General features: G+C 45.3%; 1 protein-coding gene across 4 annotated transcripts; it reads left to right on the top strand.

Moving 5' to 3' along the window:
- Positions 1–7,961: 7,961 nt before the first annotated feature.
- LAX1 (lymphocyte transmembrane adaptor 1) lies at positions 7,962–18,793 on the top strand. Of its 4 annotated transcripts, none has more exons than XM_081298455.1 (5): positions 7,962–8,727; positions 12,125–12,264; positions 12,648–12,758; positions 13,283–13,362; positions 16,838–18,793. In XM_081298455.1, the coding sequence occupies exons 1-5, from the start codon at positions 8,639–8,641 to the stop codon at positions 17,624–17,626; spliced, it is 1,209 nt and encodes a 402-aa protein (XP_081154581.1). In that variant the 5' UTR covers positions 7,962–8,638; the 3' UTR covers positions 17,627–18,793. The 4 variants fall into 4 exon arrangements, with proteins under 4 accessions (XP_081154581.1, XP_081154580.1, XP_081154578.1 ...); XM_081298454.1 differs by having other exon boundaries at positions 7,964–8,213; positions 12,121–12,264; XM_081298452.1 differs by having other exon boundaries at positions 7,964–8,727; positions 12,155–12,264.
- Positions 18,794–19,990: the final 1,197 nt, after the last annotated feature.

Genomic DNA, 19,990 nt, shown 5'->3' with positions numbered 1-19,990 from the left:
CCCTAGCCCATTAGGGCTATTTAAAGATAGCATAGCCAGGCACGGTGGCACAGGCCTGCAATCCCAGCAGTTCAGGAGGCTGAGCCAGGAGGATCCTGAGTTCAAAACCAGCCTCAGCAAAAGTGAGGTGCTAAGCAACTCAGTGAGACCCTGTCTCTAAATAAAATACAAAATTGGGCTGGGGGTGTGGCTCAGTGGTCAGTGCCCCTGAGTTCAATCCCCAATACTCCCTCCCCCACAAAAAGCTTAAAGTTACTATATATGAAAACTTATTTGAAAGAGGAAGTAGGGCTGGGGAGGGAAGATGGAAGAAACTATCAATTGCCTAAGAAGAGAAGACATGCATCAGGGGTCATCCAAAACCTCTCATTTGAGGCAGGAATTCCTGCATCTTCCTTGTCAAACCTTTGAACTGAGGTACTGCTGACCAGGTAGGAAAGGGTTTGTATATATTTCTGCTCACCCTTTGGTAAAGAAAGTGAAACAGTAAAATCAGAGAGATGAAGTAAGGGTCTGATAGTTGGCAGAGAGCAAAGCAAGAGGCAAATGCCGTGGTCTCAGTCCACCTCTTCCCTGGTACGATATTCCATCTCTATAAGACCATCAAACTATGTGAGTGATTTTCAGATTACACTGGGAAGATGAGAAAAAGACTCCTTAGAGACAATCCAGGTTTAACTAAAATAGCACTTCTTGGAAATTGTTCTTGGCTGGGCATAGTGGCATACACCTATAATCCCAGCAGCTCGGGTGGCTGAGGCCATTAGGAGGACTGCAAGTTCAAAGCCAGGCTCAGCAATTTAGCAAAGCTTTAAGCAACTTGGAGAGAGACACTGTGTCAAATTTTTAAAAATTTTTTTAAAAGGGCTGGGTATGTGGTTAAGCACTCCTGGGTTCAATTCCTGGCACACACACACACACAAAAAAAAAAAAAAAACTGGTTTGGAATGATTAGGAAATCCAAAAATTTTGCCATTCCATTGGCAAAATTAGAGAGGAGAAACAAGACATGTCGTGTGGGGTAAGTGGGGAAGACCGTGGCCTGGCACAATTTTGACTCCTGCTAGTTTACCATGTGACCTTGGGGTTGGTCCAACTCCAAAACTTTCCATTCTTGCTCTAGCATCTAATTGTGGTTAAGGCCACTGGGGAATGTCTAGATGGAATTTCTCTTTCAATGCTTTATCTCCCCGAGAATGTAGCATAACTGAGTGCGTATTGAACCTGGCTGCATGCGGGGACGTGTGTGGACAGACTTCACTGCAGGCAGAGCCCCTGGTATTTGCAACAAAGGCAAATTGCTCCATAACTTGAAGTGCAAGAAATATGCTTCTTTCTCCATGGAACACAGCACTAAAGCAGCTTGCAGTCACCTAGATCTGAGATCTCTCTTGGTCATTTATATGCTCTGGTCTCCTCCCCCATAGATACTAGTCTGCTCATTGAGTTAACAAGTAAAATATTTACTGTGACAGACACTGTTGTATTTACTAAGGATAAACAAAGCAAAGTCCCTGACCTCTTTCAATTTAATCTCATGGAGAAGAGATAAAATCAGTAAATATAGAACATGTCAAGTGTTGATAAAGACTAGGGATAAAAGTAAGGTAGGTTAAGGGGAGTAAAGAGCGCAAGGTATGAGAATAAAAGAAAGTCAGGAAGATCTCACTGAGAAAGAGACATTTGTGAAGACATTTGGAGGAGGTAAGAGAGTGAGGCATAGGGCATGGTAGGTGTAAAAGTCCTGAGACAGGAAAATTGGATTGGTTTGAGGACCTGCAAGGAGTCCAGGGGGGTAAACTAAAAACAATAAATTCTGAAACTGTAGGCCATTATAAGTTTGGCTTTTATGAAACAAACTCACTAGAGGGTTTTAACCAAGGACTGCAATGACCTAGCTTACAGTTCTACAGGGTCGTGCTGCTAGTCATGTGACTGCAATCTGGGGGAAATGGAAAGACCATGGCAGCATCAGCTGGGAAAAGAAGGGGGAAGTAGGCCCAAGCCTCGTGTGTGTGTGTGTGTGTGTGTGTGTGTGTGTGTGTGTGTGTGTGTGTGTTGCTGGGGATTGAACCTAGGGCTTCATGCATGCAAGGCAAGCACTCTACCAACTGAGTTATATCCCCAGCGCCCCCAAGCCCTGTTTTGCTCAAATGAAACAAAAGGAAATGCTGGTTCAAAAAAAAGAAAGAAAGAAAACAAAAATGAAATGAAAATATGTTGCTTGCCACACTAACGTGTTGGGACACTCTGGTCAATGGGACAATATCGTAGTTAGTGAGTGAGGTATTTTACTCAAACCTTCAGGACATGAAGAAAAGCACCTGGGCCCATGCCTTCCTTCCCTGGCCTCTGTTCCCATTGCCATCTGTGTCTGCTGTCTGGTCCCCAGGCAGGACCTCTGCTCTCCTCGCCTCCACAGAGACTCCCTGTGGCTGCCACCTGCTTCCTGATGTAACTGCCCACCCTGCTCCCTCTGCTGAGGGGTTCCCTCCTCCCTGCCAGGGCCTGGGGTCAGCAAACCTGTGCTCCTGTGCGTGGAGGAGGGACAGGTGGCCAGTCCGCTCCCAGCTCTGAGACAAGGGGAAGCCTCGGGACAGGTGGCAAACATTTGCTTCTCTGGACGCACCTCACGGCTATTACTGCTCTGAGCACTCTGGCCGGTGGGTCTCCAGGGACATGGGGGAGGCTGCCAAACAGAGAACCCCAGAGGACCAGGGAGACCGAGGCAGCCCTGCCACTGGGCACCAGGCTTACGGAAAGAGTTTTCTTGTCTGTTAGCAATACCAACCCACCTCCTCCACCTGAGCTAGGGCTAAGAGGGGGGACGAAAATTCCCCTAGTCGGGTCACATTCCTCACTCCCAAGTCTTCTCAAGGGGCTCTGGGAGAGGCGGGGTGGGGATTGGGGGGTACAGGGAGCAGAGATGTGAGAGTAAAGTTCTTTCCTCACCCTGCTCTTCAAATCTTCAACTTAAAAGGAAGGAATTTGCTGCCTTTGTTCTCTGTTTCAGACTTGTCTGGACTGGAGAGGCCTCAGGGACATAGGCAAAGAAGTGCAAGGCAGGGTGGGGTTTCCTCCATGAAGGGCTCTCAGTTATCCTCTCTGGTTGTCCCAGCACCCAAACTTTCAAACATAAAACCTACTGGGTTGTCTTTCACACAAGGCCATTGGGGCCTTTATATATATATATATTTTTTTTTTGGGGGGGGGGAGAAGTGCAGAAATACAACAGCTGCTACTAACACTTCTGTAGGCAAAGGAGACCAAACACAGGGTCACTATAAGGGCAGGGCAGTGCAAGGGTGGCCTTTTTCCTCTGGATAATGAGTTCACAGCAGGGAAAAGACTGGCCACTGATTTTGTCCTTACTATCTCACTCCATTACACATTCAGGTCACAATTTCACAGCAAGAGAACTTCTCAGAGGGCCCAGCTGACTCTTCCAGTCAGGCACTGTGCTAGGGGACAGAGAGGCACCCTGCCCAGGAGGCCTCAGAGGCTACCTAGGGAGACAGACATGAGAGCCAGGACTCTCCCTCCACAAGATGAGCAATACTGTCCCAAAACTGAGTGCACAGTGGTGGCCTGCGAACCATATTTTTCCTCTTAATAATTTTTAAATAGAAATGATGTTTGATCTTTGTAATCGTTTAAGTAGTAAAAGTCTGAAGAACAAAGTAATAAAAGACCTCAAGACCTAAACCCAGAAAGGACCAGAGTAAAGTTTCAAAGTGCAACTTGATTGGAATTTTACAAGAGAAAAAGAAACTGCTGATAAAATAAAGGAATTTGTGAGGGGTGGAGGATAAAAAAAAAGAATAGAAGTAAAATCAGAAGAGTAAACAAGGGGAACAAAGAGAAGGGAGGAGAAATGGGAGAGGGAAAGTCAGTCAGTGAATGAATCTGACCTGACTTTCCTATGTTCATATATGAATGTACCACAGTGAATCTCACCATCATGTTCATCACAAGACTCTAATTTTTAAAAAACTGCATATACATATATATATTAAATAATAGATGCATATATGTTACATATATATATTATTTTTTACAGACACAGACTGAGAGTTAAGGATACACTTTAAAAAAACTTTCCTTGAAATCAACTATATGGGGGCTGGGGATGTGGCTCAAGCAGTAGCGCGCTCGCCTGGCATGTGTGCGGCCCGGGTACGATCCTCAGCACCATATACAAACAAAGATGTTGTGTCCGGCAAAAACTAAAAAATAAAAATAAAAATTTAAAAAAAAGAAATCAACTCTATGTTGTTTATAATGATTAGGTTGTTGGATATATTTTACTAAGTGGATTTTCACTTTCTTGTCATTATTTTCATTAAACTTAAAAATTCTTAATTTAAAAAAAAAAGATTATTTCCTGGGACAGTAATGAATGACAGTGAGATAGAGACTTTTCAGTAGCCTTAGAACTACAAGAAGAGATTTCAACAGCATAATATTAATGAGAATATCTCTGGGCCAACCCTCTTCTGCTTAAATTTCCTTGATTTCGTCATTATTTTCCAAACCTAGTTCTCTAGATTTCTTGGATTCAGTAGGCTAGTTATAAATTTCCCCTTTTAAAGAAAATGCCCAAATCAAGTTCTATTGTTTGCAACAAGGACTGTTGAATATACTGGGCACAGCAGCACACGCCTGTAATCCCAGCAGCTCGGGGGCGCTGAGGCAGGAGGATTGCAAGTTCAAAGCCAGCCTCAGCAATTTAACAAGGCCCCAAGCAACCTCAGTGAGACCCTGTCTCTAAATAAAATACTAAAAAGAGCTGGGGATGTGGCTCAGTGGTTAAGCACCCGGGGTTTAATCACTGGTAGCAAAAAAAAAAAAAAAAAATAGTTGAATAGTACAGCATACAAAACATATACCACAAGGTCTTGTAGATGCACATCAAGGATTTTCCTTTCCTCCTTCCTCTCTTTCCTAGTTACATTATAAGTCCTTTAGAGGCTTATTTCTCTTCATTAACACCCTCTAAAAGGCTATTTAGCATGATACCTTGTACAAACAAGGCATTCAATGCCTCTTGTCTGAACTACACAATTAGTAAAATGGAATTCATTGCTGGTTTCTCAAAGTTTCTACACCTTACAAAAATATAAAAAGGGCCTAGCAAGCAAATTGAAAACAGAGTTGGTGATATAGTTCTGGCCAACTTCTTTGGTTACAATCATTTATATGCTTAGATAATAGGAAGAATCACATATGTTTATTTTTACCAAATAAACAGCTTGCAAATTTCTTAATGGGGGGGGGGGGGATTTGTGCAAAGACCCAGAGGACCAAGGGACAATAAGTCAGGTCTACATAGAATGCAAGACACTGCCAGCCATGTAGCTAAACCCAGAGCCTGGTGCCTGCAGTGGGAGATGTCCCAGAATTATGTGTCTAAGGAGAAAGCAAAGGTAGGCAGGGGAAGCATCAAGGAGAGGGGCCAGGAAGGGATGCCAATAGGAGAAGGGACACCAATGAGAGCAGTTCATTAAGCCTATAAGTATGAGCTAATGAGACCGATGTCATAATAATAATACAATAGCCCTCATTTAATAAGCTCTCATATATGCCAAGTCTTAAGCCAAGCATTCTTCATCATAGGTCCAATTAATCTTCACAACAGCATTACATAAGAATTATTATTATTATTACAGTCGTTTTACATCCAAGGAAAAACCTAGAAAGAGTAGATGACCTGCCAAGATTCACCAGTTGGCAATTGACAATCTGAACCCAGGTGGACACTGTTTAAGTCGTGCTTCTGTCCTCCCTAAGAGGACAGGTTCTTGTGTTAGCAACATGATTACAATAGCACACAGTCCCCAAGCCCCATAAGAGGGCTTTGCTCCCTGCTGGGGATGGTGGTGCAAGCCTGTAATCCCAGAGGCTCAGGAGGCTGAGGCAGGAAGATTAGAAGTTCAAAGCCAGCCTCAACAATTTAGCAAGGCCCTATAGCAATTTAGCAAGACTGTATCTCAAAATATTTTTTTAAAAAGGCCTGGGGATGTGACTCAGTTATTAAGTGCCCCTGGGTTCGTTCATTTAATTCCCTGTACAAAAAAAAAATAAATAAAAAGGAACTAACCTTTCTTCTTTATAATCACATAACATGCAACACCTAAAATCATTAGAAGTGGCTACAAAGAAACACTAGAACATCCGGGTTTAAAACACACGCTTTCCCAGGAGTGAGTGTTCTTCTACTGTTTTGATTAATCTTCTAGACACCTGTTTGGGGGTTTGTTTTTGTTTTGCTTTTGTACTGGAAATTGAACCCAGAGGGTGCTTTAGCACCAAGCTACCTCCCCGGCCCTTTTCATTTTTTATTTTAAGACTTTGTTTTAACGCATTGACTAGACAGATAATTTGTGCCATGGGGACAGACAGGAGGGCAGGATGATGGAGGGACAACAGCCTCAGCGTAGGACCCCTCTGAGGAGGTTGTTCCCTCAGGGGTGGGGCAGAAGAGAATGGGAGGGCCAGAAGGAAGCTTATTTACCTGCAGCAGGTGGGGCAGGTAAAGGAAGTGAGGCCCTGAAACTATGACACACAGGAGCAGGCACTTTAAACATTTTGTTTTTCTTGTTTACATAGTAGTCAGGGCTCTTCGATTTGTTCTATCTGCCCTTTCCTTATCACCTTCCAGTTCCTGGTTCATGTACTATCCCTCATTGGTTACAATGGCTCAGGCTGCTGGTGCCAGCCACTGACCACCAGTGCAATAGATCTTGTGAGAAGTCCCAGTTCTTACCCAGACCTGATCCAAAGGAGATGTGGGGCAGAGACCTGGGTTCCTGACAGGCACGGTGGCACATGCCTGTATCCCAGCAGCTCAGGAGGCTAAGTCCATTTCAAGACCAGCCTCAGCAACTTAGCAAGACCTGTCTCAAAATAAAAAGTAAAAAGGGCTGGGGATGTAGCACAGTGGTAAAGCGCCCCTGGGTTCAATGCCCAGTACAAAAAAAAAAAAAAAAAAAAAAAAAGGAAGAAGGAAAGAGAGAGACCCAGAACCAGCTAGAACCAGCTGCGGCCAAGTCATCTCTATTTCCTTCCAGGTCAGGCTCCTGGGAGGGAAGGCTGTAACGGCTTGTGGCTGAGTGCCCTGGAGAGCCTGGCTGTTAGTCATGTCCCTGCCCTGGACAGCCTGGAGCATGGAAGGGCAGTTGTCTTAGGGAAGCAGAGGACCCTGATGTCCCCTGGGAGGGGACAGGAGAGAGGCGCGGTAACCATCCGTCTGGGGATCTGCCTGCTTAGGGAAAGCGGGGTCCGACAGGCTCTTCACATCCTCACAGCTGTCTCAGAGGCCCCTTCTCACTGGGATTCCTTCCTAAGATGCAGCACCTTTGGAGATGAGAAGGTTCTCCCTTTGAACGATCTCCAAAGCTTGGGACCCTTCAGGTAGATCCTGGGGGGAGCCATCTGTCCTCTGAGATGGGCCTGGGACCCGTCTGCAGAAGAGCCCTGCTAGCAGGAGGTAGTCAGCAGCCAGGTGCCTCTGACACAGGCCTTAAGGGAGCAGGGGTGGAAGAAATGACCTCCTGTGGCCCTGACAACCCAGACTCACCTCTGTTTGGGGGGGTAGCACCCTAGAGCAGAGGTTGTCAAAGCATGAAACACAGACCAGCGCTGTCAACATCACCTGGAAAGCTATTTTTAAAGCCTGTTCCTCTGTGCCTTTCACCCCCACACACGGAAGCAGGTGCCAGAGACACACACTTCTCTCTAAAAGCACCTCCCAGTACTCTCTCTCCACGAAAAAGCACCATGACCCCGGAGGCTTATAAAACTCTAAGTGTCTCAGAACCCAGGGTGGACAATCTCATCCCCGACTCTCCTCCCCATTTCTAATCACATGCAAGCCTGCCCAGGAAACGGCGGGCTGAGGATAGGTTTCCTTCTGTCTTATGAAGATCAACAGCATTTCCTGTGCCCTGTGCCTCATTAGCACGTCGGTGGTGTTGCTTCCTGTGGCTGACTCTGTGTTTCCATCTGGCAAAGTGGTTTGCTGTTTTTGCTCTGAGGTTCTGGCGGGTGGAGGATGACAAGTTTCTCACGGAGCCTTTCCTGGGCCTCTTTGCAGTTCCTCCCTCGGAGCCCCTCATGTTTGTACCAGAAGGCAGGGGCCGGACGTTCTCCCTGAGTGGCCTCACGCTGGGAACACCAGCGCCCGGATGAGAGCTCACCTCCACCTGCCCCAGGTAGAACCAAACCTGTTGTTTTTGTAGGTTGAATCTACTCAGCCTGGCATTTCAGGGAGTCTTTTTTTTTTGGGGGGGGGGGAGAAAGTTCGAGAATAGAAGATTGGAAACTTAAGAAAGAAAATTCAAAGACTTTTTTTTTTTAATGGCAAAGAATTTTTATGAATAAAGACTTAGGAAGAGGAAACCTTGAGAGTAAATTTGTGAATTGGGGAACGTTTGGAGGACACAGCAGATTAGGGTTTCTATCATTCTTATATTTTCTAAAAATACATCGAGTGGTTAAATTCAAAACACGAACCAGTTCGCCTCTTCTCCTGGGAGTCAGCGACTTAGGACTAGGAACAGACATGCTGGCTAGCTCGTTATGACTGAGGAAAGGCACAGGCTTCGAAGCCAGAGAGCACCTCAGAGGCTCTCCCAGGATGGATGTCACCAACCCAACCCTACGGCATAGCAAGAGTACCTTGCAGTCCAGCACTCCGCCGCCGGTGACTCTCGGCAGCCAGGAAGGGTGAGTGATCTGGGGTGGTGAACTCCATTTTCCCCTGATTTAGTCAGAAGCCTTGTCCACTCCAAGGATCCTTTAACCCAGCAGTGCTTTTGCTCCTCACGACCAGGCTCAGGTCCACTAAGAACACCAAGCTTAAGATCAGCAACATTTGCTCGGAGTTGGGGGGAGGAAAAAAAGGAGATGTTGGGGGTGAAGAAAAATTGTTGGTTGGATTTCCTGGCCTGGTTGGATCTTTCTTCTCTCAGAGACCCTGATCTCTGTCCCCAATCTATAGAAACAAAAAGCCCATTGTCCTAAGGATGTGTTTTTAGATCCTACAACCTAACCACACATAGAAAATGTAATAATGGATGTAACAGAGATATGTCTTTAGAGTATAAAAACTCACAGAACTAACTGCAGTTGTAAATTCATTGCTAATGCTTTCAGTCCCATACAAACAAAAATAAAAGGTCCATCAGGAGTTGAAACTTTAGCAACTCTGATAGATATAAATTTCAGTGCTGTGATAAAAATTAAAACCCAGGATCATAAATTTTAAAATTGCTTAGATTGGGGAAACAAATGTTATTATCAGAACCAAAACCCATCGCTTACAGGCGAACATGGGCCTTGATGAGGAATGAATTTGTAAAAGTTGTCACAAGGCTGAAGCACTCCCCCAAAACGACTTCTCTTTTAATATAATTTTTATTTTTTAATCAACAAATACAAATTGTGTCTATTTATTGTGTACAACATGTTGATCTAAAATATGTATTCATTGTGGGATGGCTAAATCGAGCTAAGTAATGGAGGCCCTATTTCACATACTGTTTCTTTTTGTGTATCTGTGATAATACTTGAAACCCACTGGAAGTAATGTTCAAGGGTACAACACATTATTTTTAACAATGCCATGTTTTATGATAGAGCTCCTGAACTTATTCCTTCAATCTAAATGAAATTTTGTATCCTTTGATCAACATCTCCACAGCCCCTGATAAACACCACTCTACCCTGCTTCTATGAGTTCAACTTTTTTGGTTTCCACATATAAAGTGAGATTATGCAGTATTTGTCTTTCTGTGTCTGACTTATTCCACATAACATAATAACCTTCTGGTTCATCCACATAGTCACAAAGATTTTCTCCCTTTCTAAGACTGAGTAGAATCCATGGTGTATATATATATCACATTCCCTTTCTCCATTCATCTGCTGATGGGCACTTAGATTGATTCCAAATCTTGGCTATTGTGATAATGCTGCAGTGAACGTGGGACTGTGGACACCTCTCAATAAACGTGGGAGTGCAGCTGTACTGACTTCATTTACTTTGGGTCTATATCCAGTAGTGGGATTGGTGAATCATGGGGTTGCTCTTTTTAATTTTTTGAAGAACTTTCATACTGTTTTCCATAATGGCGGTAGTACCCTCAAAACGTTTTCTATTCATTTGTTTATCATTTCACTCACTCCTTCACTTAATAAATATTCATCAGGCTCCTGCTCGGTACTAGGCACTGTTGAAGGCACCAGGTGACCAGGACATACAAGTCCATTACCTCCTGAAGCTAAGAGTGTCAGATGAAAAATAGATAAACAAATGAAGGTTTAATATAATCTCAACCCGTCGTAAATGCTTTGAAGGACACAATAGAACAGAGTAAGGAGATTGCAAGTAAAAGTGTGGCCAGGAAAGACTGAGGAGTTCACATGTCAGAAGAGACTTGAGTGAAGTGAGCGACTAAGCCATGCAGAGAGCTGGGAGAGGGAGAGAGAGATCTGAGACAGTCCTCTGCCTTGCATAGGAAGGAACAGCAAGGAGCCCTGGAGGTCAAGATCAGAGGAAAGGTAGTAGGAAATGAGATCAGAGGGTAGGCAGAGGCAAGATTATATGGAGCCATAAAATCCTTACTGGGCAGGGACTGTAGCCTTTCTTCCAAGGGTGACAGGAAGCCATGGAGGGCTACAAGCAGAGAAGGAACCAGGTCTGCCTTATTGTTTGCAATGATCATGCTGGCTCCTGTGGGGAAGATGGATGTGGGCCAAGAGGAAAACCAGGGCAGCCATTAGGAAGGTTATTGCAAAGTTCCATGTGGAACTCATGCTGGCTGGGACCAGGGTGGAGGCAGGAGAGGAATAAGAGGTAACTGGGTTTGGGGTAGAGGTCCATGCCCAGGGTAAAGCAGACAGAATGTGCTGGTGAACTAGAAGGAGGGCATAAAGAAAAAGAGCAGTCAAGGATGGCACCAAGGAGCCAGACGCAGTGGCACACGCCTGTAATCCCAATGGCTCAGGAAACTGAGGTAGGAGAATCGTGAGTTCAAAGTCAGCCTCAGCAATGGCGAGGCCCTAAGCAACTCAATGAGACCTTGTCTCTAAATAAAATTCAAAATGGAGATGTGGCTCAGTGGTTAAGTGCCCCTGGATTTAAAAAAAAAAAAAAAAGTCACCAATGTTTCTGATCATGCCACTAGATGAGAAATACCAAAGGAGGAGGAGCAAGTAGCTAGCACTGTGGTGGGGGTCGGGGACAGGAGCATGGGGCAGGGGAAAAAAAGAAAGGTGGATTATTAGCTTAGAATTTGGAGGACAGAAACCTTTCCTGGTAGTGATCTGGTTTCTAATGTTCGGGGGTGGCAGTTCAGTTACTGATTCCTGCTGTAACCTCCACTGGCTGCTTCCTGTTTCAGTAGGTACAGCCACCTGGGGTTGCACTCATCTGAATCCATTTCAACACCCAAGCAAACAGAGGGTGACTCGGGCCCTGCCAGGGAATTGCAAGGTAGCACAGAACTCGCATTGGTTCAATTCTACACAACAGTTGGGTGTTGCCTGGAAACCAGCTCCACAAGTTGGGGGTTACTCAAGTTCATACAAGTTGGACTCTGTCACAGAGCCACTCCCTAATTGTGAGTTGGGTAATCTTCTCCTCCAAGCAAGCCAGGAATCCCAAGAGTGGGAACGAGGAGAAACAGGGGCAGAGGGATTTGATTTTGCAAGTTTGGAGGACAGTGTGACAGGGCTAAAAGAGCAAGATCTTTGAACCCTAGCAGACCTAGACTCACGTTGCACCTCTGTGCCTTCCTACCTATGTAATCTCGGACAAGGTACCTTTCCTGAGTCTAAATCTCAGGATCCCTGGCCTCAAAACAAGATAGGGTTGTTTAAAGACTAAATAAGTTGCACATGCAAACCTCTAGCACTTGGTAGGCATTCTAAAGGGATGGTTCTCTTCTGCCATGTCCAAGTCCCCTCTCCTTGTAGTCATTATTCAGAGATGACCCTCTCTTTCGCCCCTTGGTGTACTCCTCCTTGGCTTTCCTTGCTTGGGCTCCTATTCCAAATCTTTGAGCTCTAACTCCTGAAGGAAACGTTTTCTCCACCCACCTCCCCACCACCCCACAGCCAGCCGGAGCATGGCACTTGGTTTTCCTCCTAGAGATAACGACAAGAGCAGCATCATCTTTTCTGGGTTAGTGGGACTCCTGGCTGTCCTCCTGCTCATCACAGTGGCCTGCATCCTGTGGAACTGGAACAAACGGAAGAAGCGTGAGTCCTTGTATATCTTCAGTTGAGACATAGTAGGGCTAATCCTCCAGCCTGGCATGGCTCTGAGGAGTCCTCTGCCCTTACCTGGCACACTGGTCCTCAGTTGCAGTGCACTGGGATCAGAAGAACGTGGCTCAAGTGCCCCTGCAGCCAGTTTCACCCTCATCCTGCCTCTGTCCATGAGTCCCCTATTCCTTTAGTTCAAACGGCACTGGAGGACAGTGTGGCAGAATTTCAAATGGAAATTCTGGCTCAAGTCTAAAAAGATAATTTTTTTTATGCTACCAGGTAGGGGTGGGGAACATTTCCAGGGAGCATCTTGTCCCCAAGTGTTCTCACAGTTGACCCGTGCCATGATCCCCATCTCTCTCACTGCTTTGCAGGGCGGGTTCCTTACCTCCCAGTGACAGCCATGCCCTCATTGACTCTGCCTCGACCCAGACCACGAGCCAAAAATATTTACGATCTCTTGCCTCAGCGGCAAGAAGAGCTGGGTAAGTTTTTCCTTCTGATCTGTGCAGTCCTGATACCTGAACTCCAGCTCCCAGAATGCACCTCTCTCCACCTGGAAGCAACTTGCTCCAAGCTTCCAGAGAGCGCTTCAGAGAGCACTGAGAAGAAGGAGCTAGGTAGACTGTAAGCTGCACTCCAGGGTAGGCCCGGAGAGCTCTAAAAAGGAAGCAAGGATCATCCTGGCTTGGGGTTGTGGCTTTTCTTGACATTAAGGCAGCAGAGGAGAGCCGCATGTGTCCAGATGTGGGGAGGACCTGCCTAAGGAGACCCTGGAGCCAGCATCTCGGGTAGCGATGGGGGAGTGCTCTGCAGGAGCTTCCAAGGAGGCCTCCAAGTCTCAGAGCACAGAAGCCTGGCAGGTCGGATCCTGTCATCACAGAACACCAGGCTCCGTCTGGAAATACCAGGTCCCACACAAACCCAGCTCAGCCATCACGCAGGGATAGTTTGAGCTGAAGCACATGTAAGACTGACTATCTTCAGGTTTCATTCTCTGTCCTTTCAGGGAGACATCAGCCAAGGAGTATCCGCATGTTCAGTGCCGAGAGCCTCCTGTCCAGAAATTCCGACAGCCCGGAGCATATGGTAAGAGTCAAGTGAAGGATTGGGGTGTAGCTCAGTGACAAGGCTCCTGCTGAGCATGTGGGAAGTCCTGATTTTATCCCCGGCCCTGGAAAAAAAAAAGTCAAGTGAAAAGACAAGCCCCCGGAGAGAATGACAGGTCTCTGGCCGAAGAACTGAAGGGAATGAGTTGTAGGTCTTGGATCTGGTTTCACGACAAACAGCATGTCCTCTGGCCCTCACCTTGCAGGCCTATTAATAAATTGAGATGACCAGCTGCAGACCTCCCTACTGCCCAAGGAGAAAAATTAAGAAAGACAGGAGTAAGTGCTTGGGGTTTTAAGAAAGGCAAAAGTATTCAAACATAATGTGGAACTGAAATTGACTATTTTAACAAAGATGTGATAATATGCTTATCCAATGAGTGTCAGAGGTGGGTATCATTTTGAGTACTGATGACGCTATTGATACTCAAGACACTTAAAACCCAGCTCTGAGAGTTACTTCTAGGGTTTGTGTCAAATTGTCTCCATGATCCTCAAAGCAAAAATCTCCATAAATCATTCATTCAGCCCTGAAGCCCTTGTAGAAAGTATTTGATCAAATGAAGGTGTCTTGGTCCATTTGAGGTAATTTATTTTAATTTAAATTTTTTTTTAGTTGTAGATGGAAAGAATGCCTTTATTTTATTTATTTTTTCATTTGGTGCTGAGGATCGAACCCAGTGCCTCACGCATGTGACTCAGCTCTGCCACTGAGCTACAGCCCCAGCCCCATTTAGGGTAACTTCTATTGGATAGAAGTCTATTTGTTTTGCCCTTCTGGAGACTGCAAAGTCCAAAATCAAGGGACTGCATCTGGTGAAGACCTTTTTGCTTGTTATAACATGATGAGGGAAAGTAAAGAGAGAGAAGAGGGAAGTATTCATCCTTTTATCAAGAACCCGCTTCTGTGATAACTAACTAGTGATAACTAACTGCCGCGACAACAGCGTTAATCACCTCTTAAAGGTCTCACCTCTCAATACTGTTGCAACAGGGATTAAGACTTCCACACATGGGTAGGGAGCCGTGGCCCCCCACCTGTAATCCCAGTGGCTTGGGAAGCTGAGGCAGGAAGATCACATGTTCAAAACCAGCCCCAGGAAAAAAGAAGCACTAAGCAACTCAGTGAAACCCTGTCTCTAAATAAAATACAAAATAGGGCTGGGGATGGGACTCTGTGGTCGAGTGCCCCTGACTTCAATCTCCAGTACCAAAAAGAAAAACAATTGCTTCAACACATGGACTTGGGGAGACCATTCAGATCACCATGGGGACAGCCTCTGGGGTTATGAGCGGAGTGTTAGGATTCACAGAGGTAGTCCTGTGTGTTTTATAATCTCGCTTTAAAGGTGGCTCCCGAGGATGATTTCAACAACAGTTTGGTGACAGTGGGGCTACTTTGAATGCCAGGGTCCTGATTTTCGTACACATGTTATTTGCTTGTTAAAAAACCAGTCCCTCTGGTTTTGCGGTCATCCTTGGGCAAGTGCAGCGAGACTGATGATGGACAATCTGTTGTTACTCTGCCTGTCATCATCCAGTTTCCCAGAAGTTTAGGTTCCTTTACCATGCAGCCACCCCACGTCACCACTTTTGCTTCCTCTTCCTCCTCCCACTCACTGGCCTCTACTCCTGCCTGTAACTTCCTGGGTAAGGAGTCTGAGTGACTGAGAAAGGGCAGAGCAGAGGAAATTCCCTGCCAAAGCCATTCGAAGACCTGGGTAGTCCCTGAGGACATTTTGCAGTTAGAGCTTAGGTCCCGGACTTTTTTTTTTTTTTTTTTTGTATTGGGGATTGAACCCAAGAGGGCTTTACCACTGAGCTCCATCCTCTGTCACTTAATTTTTAATTTTTTTTTTTATTTTGAGGCAGGATCTTACTAAGTGGTCATCCTTGGGCAAGTGCAGCGAGACTGCTGATGGACAATCTGTTGTCACTCGGCCCATCATCATCCAGTTTCCCAGAAATTTAGGTTTCTTTACTATGCATCCACCCCATGTCACCACTTTTGCTTCCTCTTTTTCTAAATTGCTTAAATTTTGCTATCCCCATGGTGATCTGAATGGTCTCCCCAAGTCCCTGTGCTGAAGTTTTTTTTTTTTTTTTTTTTTTTTTTTTTTTTTGGTACTGGAGATTGAACTCAGGGGCACTCGACCACAGAGTCACATCCCAGGCCCTATTTTGTATTTTATTTAGAGACAGGGTCTCACTGAGTTGCTTAATGCTTCACTAATTGCTAAATTCCTCTAATTCTTCCACTAAATTGCTGAACCCGCCTCAGCCTCCTGAGTCTCTGGGATTACAGGCGTGTGCCACCAGGCTGTGTGACTCAAACTGTGTTAGGCCCACACATGGTTTGTACTCTGTAGTGTTTGAAGACCACGCTGAATGAGTTACCGACATGTGAATATTGAAGACATTACAGATCGAAAAATCCAGATATCCTGCTTTTCTTGAAAATTCAGAAATTCTGGAAACATCAGACCAGGATCCCTAAATGGCAATGAGCAGCTGGAGCTGTGCACCAGTGTCCCTTTAGAAATAATAGCAAGCATTTCTTGGTGTTGTCGGTGTGCTATTCTAAGCGCCTTATATGTATCTGATCCTTTTATCTCTCACAAAAACCTTTATGAAGTTGATACAATGATGATCCTCTGCTAGGAGCCACAAGCATATATACGATGTATGGCACCTTTGGTTGTAAAGTGACGCCAGCTAGCCACTGAGATGATTATGTTAAAATTTACATTCATATGCAAACTGGACTCCCGCTGTTCACCTTGGCCTGCTACCGGACTCAAGTTACGGGACTTTACGGGACTGCTGGAGAGTTCCCATTGGTTGGGGAAGGATAGTAGGAGGGAATTCCGGAGGAGGTCGGAGGAGACGGGGGGTTCCGGGACGCGCGGTTCCGGTCAGACACCCTCGTGGGAGGACCGGTTTTTGACTCGCTGGCGCGGAGAGTGTTAGCGGCTTTTTCAAAATAAAGTTTTGTTCCTGCTTCAGTGGCTCGTGATTCTGTGCCCAGCCAAGACTGCGGCAATCCTCATTTGACAAATTAGAGAATAAAGACAGAAAGATGAGGTGAAGTGGTCTAACTCACTCAGCACCAATCTGAGCCTTTGCCTTTAGTCCCTGTGCCATGTTGCTTCTCAGTGTGATCTGGGGACGCAGGCTCTCTCTAGTTTATGACACTTCCTCCCCACGCCCCACTGAACCCCCACACTGTGGCCAAAAGCCAGTTGCAGCCTGTCATCCCATTTACATGATTGCACTTCTTAAACTCAGTCCACGTCATTCATACCTGTCTGACAGCTAGAGCCTTGTGGTCTGAGACCCCAGATAGAGGACTGAATGAAGGAACCAGGTGGCACTAGTAAGTGGTGCACAGGGAAGAAGAGAGACATTGTCCACATTTCTGCTTCCATCCTGTCACTTTCTCTTCTTCTTCACAGCCCTCCCAAGCAGAGAGCACCCTCCAGATGCACACAGCCCGTGTCCACACCATGGGATACGCAGTTGGTGTCTACGACAATGCCACGGTGCCCCAGGTGTGCAGGAACGTCACCCCCTCGACACACTACGTCAATGTCAGAGCTTCCAGGGATGTCTCGAGCACTTCTTCAGAGGGTTCAAATGATTATGTCAATGTCCCCACAGCAGAAGACATGGCTGGGACTCTAACTCCTGATGACAGCCTGCCTGAGAGTCTCCTTGTTCTTTCAAGCGCCCAGCAGTCGGACTTAACTGAGAAAAGACACGAGGGCTGTGGGGATGCCAGTGACTGTACCAGCGTTTGGGCTCCAGGAACTAAGGACAGTGATCCACTCAGCGATGGGGAGGATTCTTCTCAGACCTCAAATGACTATGTCAACATGACAGGTTTGGATCTCGAGGACATCCAAGAGGAGTTGCCCTGGGTGGCTTTTCAATGCTGCAGAGATTATGAGAATGTCCCACCAGCAGATCCCAAGGGAAGCCAGCAGCAAACTGAGGAAGAAGTGACATCTTCAAACACAGGCCATGAAGAGGAAAAGACACATGGCCCGGGGACTGACATCCACCCTCTCACAAGGAATTCCCTATCTTCAGGGCACTGTGCATCCCCACCGAGTGAGGACTGTCAGATGAAACATGGAGAAGAAATGTCACGCGAAGACACTCACGACTATGAGAATGTGCTACCTGCCAAGTTAGAAGGCGGAGACAGGGAGCCTGGTGCTCAGCTCCCTCCTGATGAATGAGTACCGTTGTCCAGCTGGAAAGCCACACGAAGTGGTCTCTCCTGTTGGTTCCTCAGCCGCTGAAGAGTCTCTAGTGAAGACCCTTGACCACCCTCCTCTGTCAGTGGATTCCCTTGGTTAGATTAGCCAGAGGCTGAAAGGAGCTAGAAGCTCAAAGGCTGCCCCGAAGGCAAAGGTTTGGGAAATCCAGGAAGGAATGCTTCTCCAGCAAAGTGCTGTTGTCTCTCAGGCCAGCCTAAGAATGTCTGCTGGAACTGCCCTTCCCGACTGTTGGGAAATAGAAGAAGAGAGTACTTAGCACCCAGAGGAAGAGGGCTGATCACCTGCACCAATACCAGCAGGTGGCAAGGGTGTAGATTATTTTGTGATCCAGGCAGAGACCTAAGGAAAGGAAAAGTTGTTTTAAAAAGTATAGACAACAAAATGCTGGTGAGGATGCAAAACAACGGGAATTCTCATTCTCACCATTGGGATGGCAAAGCATAGCAGCTATTTTGAAAAACTGTATGGCGGTTTCTTATAAGGATCTAGCTATGGGAGGCAGCCATTTCACTACCAGAAACTGACCCAAGTCAACTGGAATCTTACACTCACACAAAAACTTACACATGACGGTTTAATAGCAGTTTCATTAATAATTGCAAAAAAAAAAAACTAGAAATAATCCAGATGTGCTTCCACAGAAGAATGGATAAACCAACTGTGGATATTCAATCCATGAGTGGCTATGAGCCTGTCCATACTCAGCAGGAAAAAGGAATGAACCATTGGTTCAAATAACAACATGCTCTTAAATGCATTTTGCTAAGTGAAAGAGGCTTAGACTTAAAGAACTCCATATTTGTAAGACATTCAGAAAAAAGTAAAGTAATAGGAATGGAAAATATGTCAGTGTGAAGAAAGGAGGCGCTCACTATGAGGACCTGCACAAGGGAATCTTTAGGTGACAGACTGTTCTACATGGTACTTTGGTGGCGGGTTTATAACTGTATACATTTATCAAAACACAGAGAAGCACATACCATGAAGAGAGACTTTTATTTATGTGAATATAAAAAAGATAATCAGGCTATCCTGAAAACTCAGAGTATGACAAATGAATCTAGTTGTATAACAAATGTATAACATAATCTCATTGAAGGGAGTGAGGGATTAAAAAAAACTAAACTTAAACTTGGAAAGCAATGTTTTGGCTTAAAATTATAAGATTAAAATCAGAAAGAACTGTATACAAACAGTGCAGTATTGTTGGCAAATTGTCTTGCACAGATTCGGGGTTGGCAATTCTGAAACTACTTTGTGTACTAGGGTTGTACAGATAAATAAATCTACTGTTGATAAAGAGAGAGAGGTTTCTCACTGGCCCAGAAAGAAACAACAATGAGGTAGGGAAAGCTAGGAGGGACCCTGCGAGGTTGCATTAGAGTTGGCAATACAGCTTGAATGCTTGTTTATTTTAATAAGTATACAAAGAAATAAATATGTATACATAAGCGTATACAAACATATGCTTCCTAGTATTGTCCATTAAGAGGACCAAGAAGTAATGACACCCCAGCAGCAATGACCACACTCAGCACCCAGATCTTAGTTTCAAAATGCTATTCTCCAACAAAAGGAACCCAAGTCCCTTGGAGAAATGGCTAGTTCTAGGGCTGAGATGGAGAAAATGCAGAATGAGCTTGCGTATCTTACAGAAAAGGAGTAGAAGAGAGAGAGAGAGAGGGAAGAGATGACCACATGTCAAAAAAAAAAAAAATGCATCTGGCAGGCATGGTAGCACATGCCTAAAATCCCAGAGACTCTGGAGGATTGCAAGTTCCAGGCCAGCCTGGGCAACTTAACAAGACCCTGTCTCAAATAAAAAGGGTTGGAAGTGTAGCTCAGTGATGGGGTACCCCTTGGTACAAACCTCATTACCAAGGGGGAAAAAAAGATCCAACTAAAAGAGCTCCCAAAGACAAATCGAGAACAATTTGAGCAAGAAAAATTTTAAAAAATTATAATACTGACTGAGTTCAATCCCCGGTACCCTCTCCACGAAAAAACACTGATTAATAATCCAAAGAACAAAATACATGTCCCTGAATGCATGACAAGGTGGAATAAATAAATTGGAGGAAAGGGATACATTTTCTTTACAGATGAGTTCTACATAATATATGTAGAATGAAGGAAATAGAAAAATCTCCATTAAGATACCACAAAATGATTGCTACAGGCAAATCTACTGATGAATACAAAATTAGTGAGTAATACTTTAAGGAGAAAAAAGAAAGTTGCACATTCTCAAAAAATATTCCTCAATGCCAGGGGCGGTGGCATACATTTGTAATTCCTGTGGCTCGGGAGGCTGAGGCGGGA

This window comes from Spermophilus citellus, assembly GCF_964194105.1.
Source record: "Spermophilus citellus genome assembly, chromosome: 6".
In the NCBI taxonomy this organism is placed as follows: Eukaryota; Metazoa; Chordata; class Mammalia; order Rodentia; family Sciuridae; genus Spermophilus; species Spermophilus citellus.
This window is presented reverse-complemented; position numbering and strand designations above follow the sequence as displayed.

Bases quoted from the DNA above. Each gene is read 5' to 3' on its own strand.
- LAX1 (XM_081298455.1), top strand. From the start codon at position 8,639: ATGGATGTCACCAACCCAACCCTACGGCATAGCAAGAGTACCTTGCAG. The intron at 8,728-12,124 runs GTGAGTGATCTG...CCCCACAGCCAG, and splicing joins ACTCTCGGCAGCCAGGAAGG to CCGGAGCATGGCACTTGGTT. The intron at 13,363-16,837 runs GTAAGAGTCAAG...TCTTCTTCACAG, and splicing joins CCGACAGCCCGGAGCATATG to CCCTCCCAAGCAGAGAGCAC.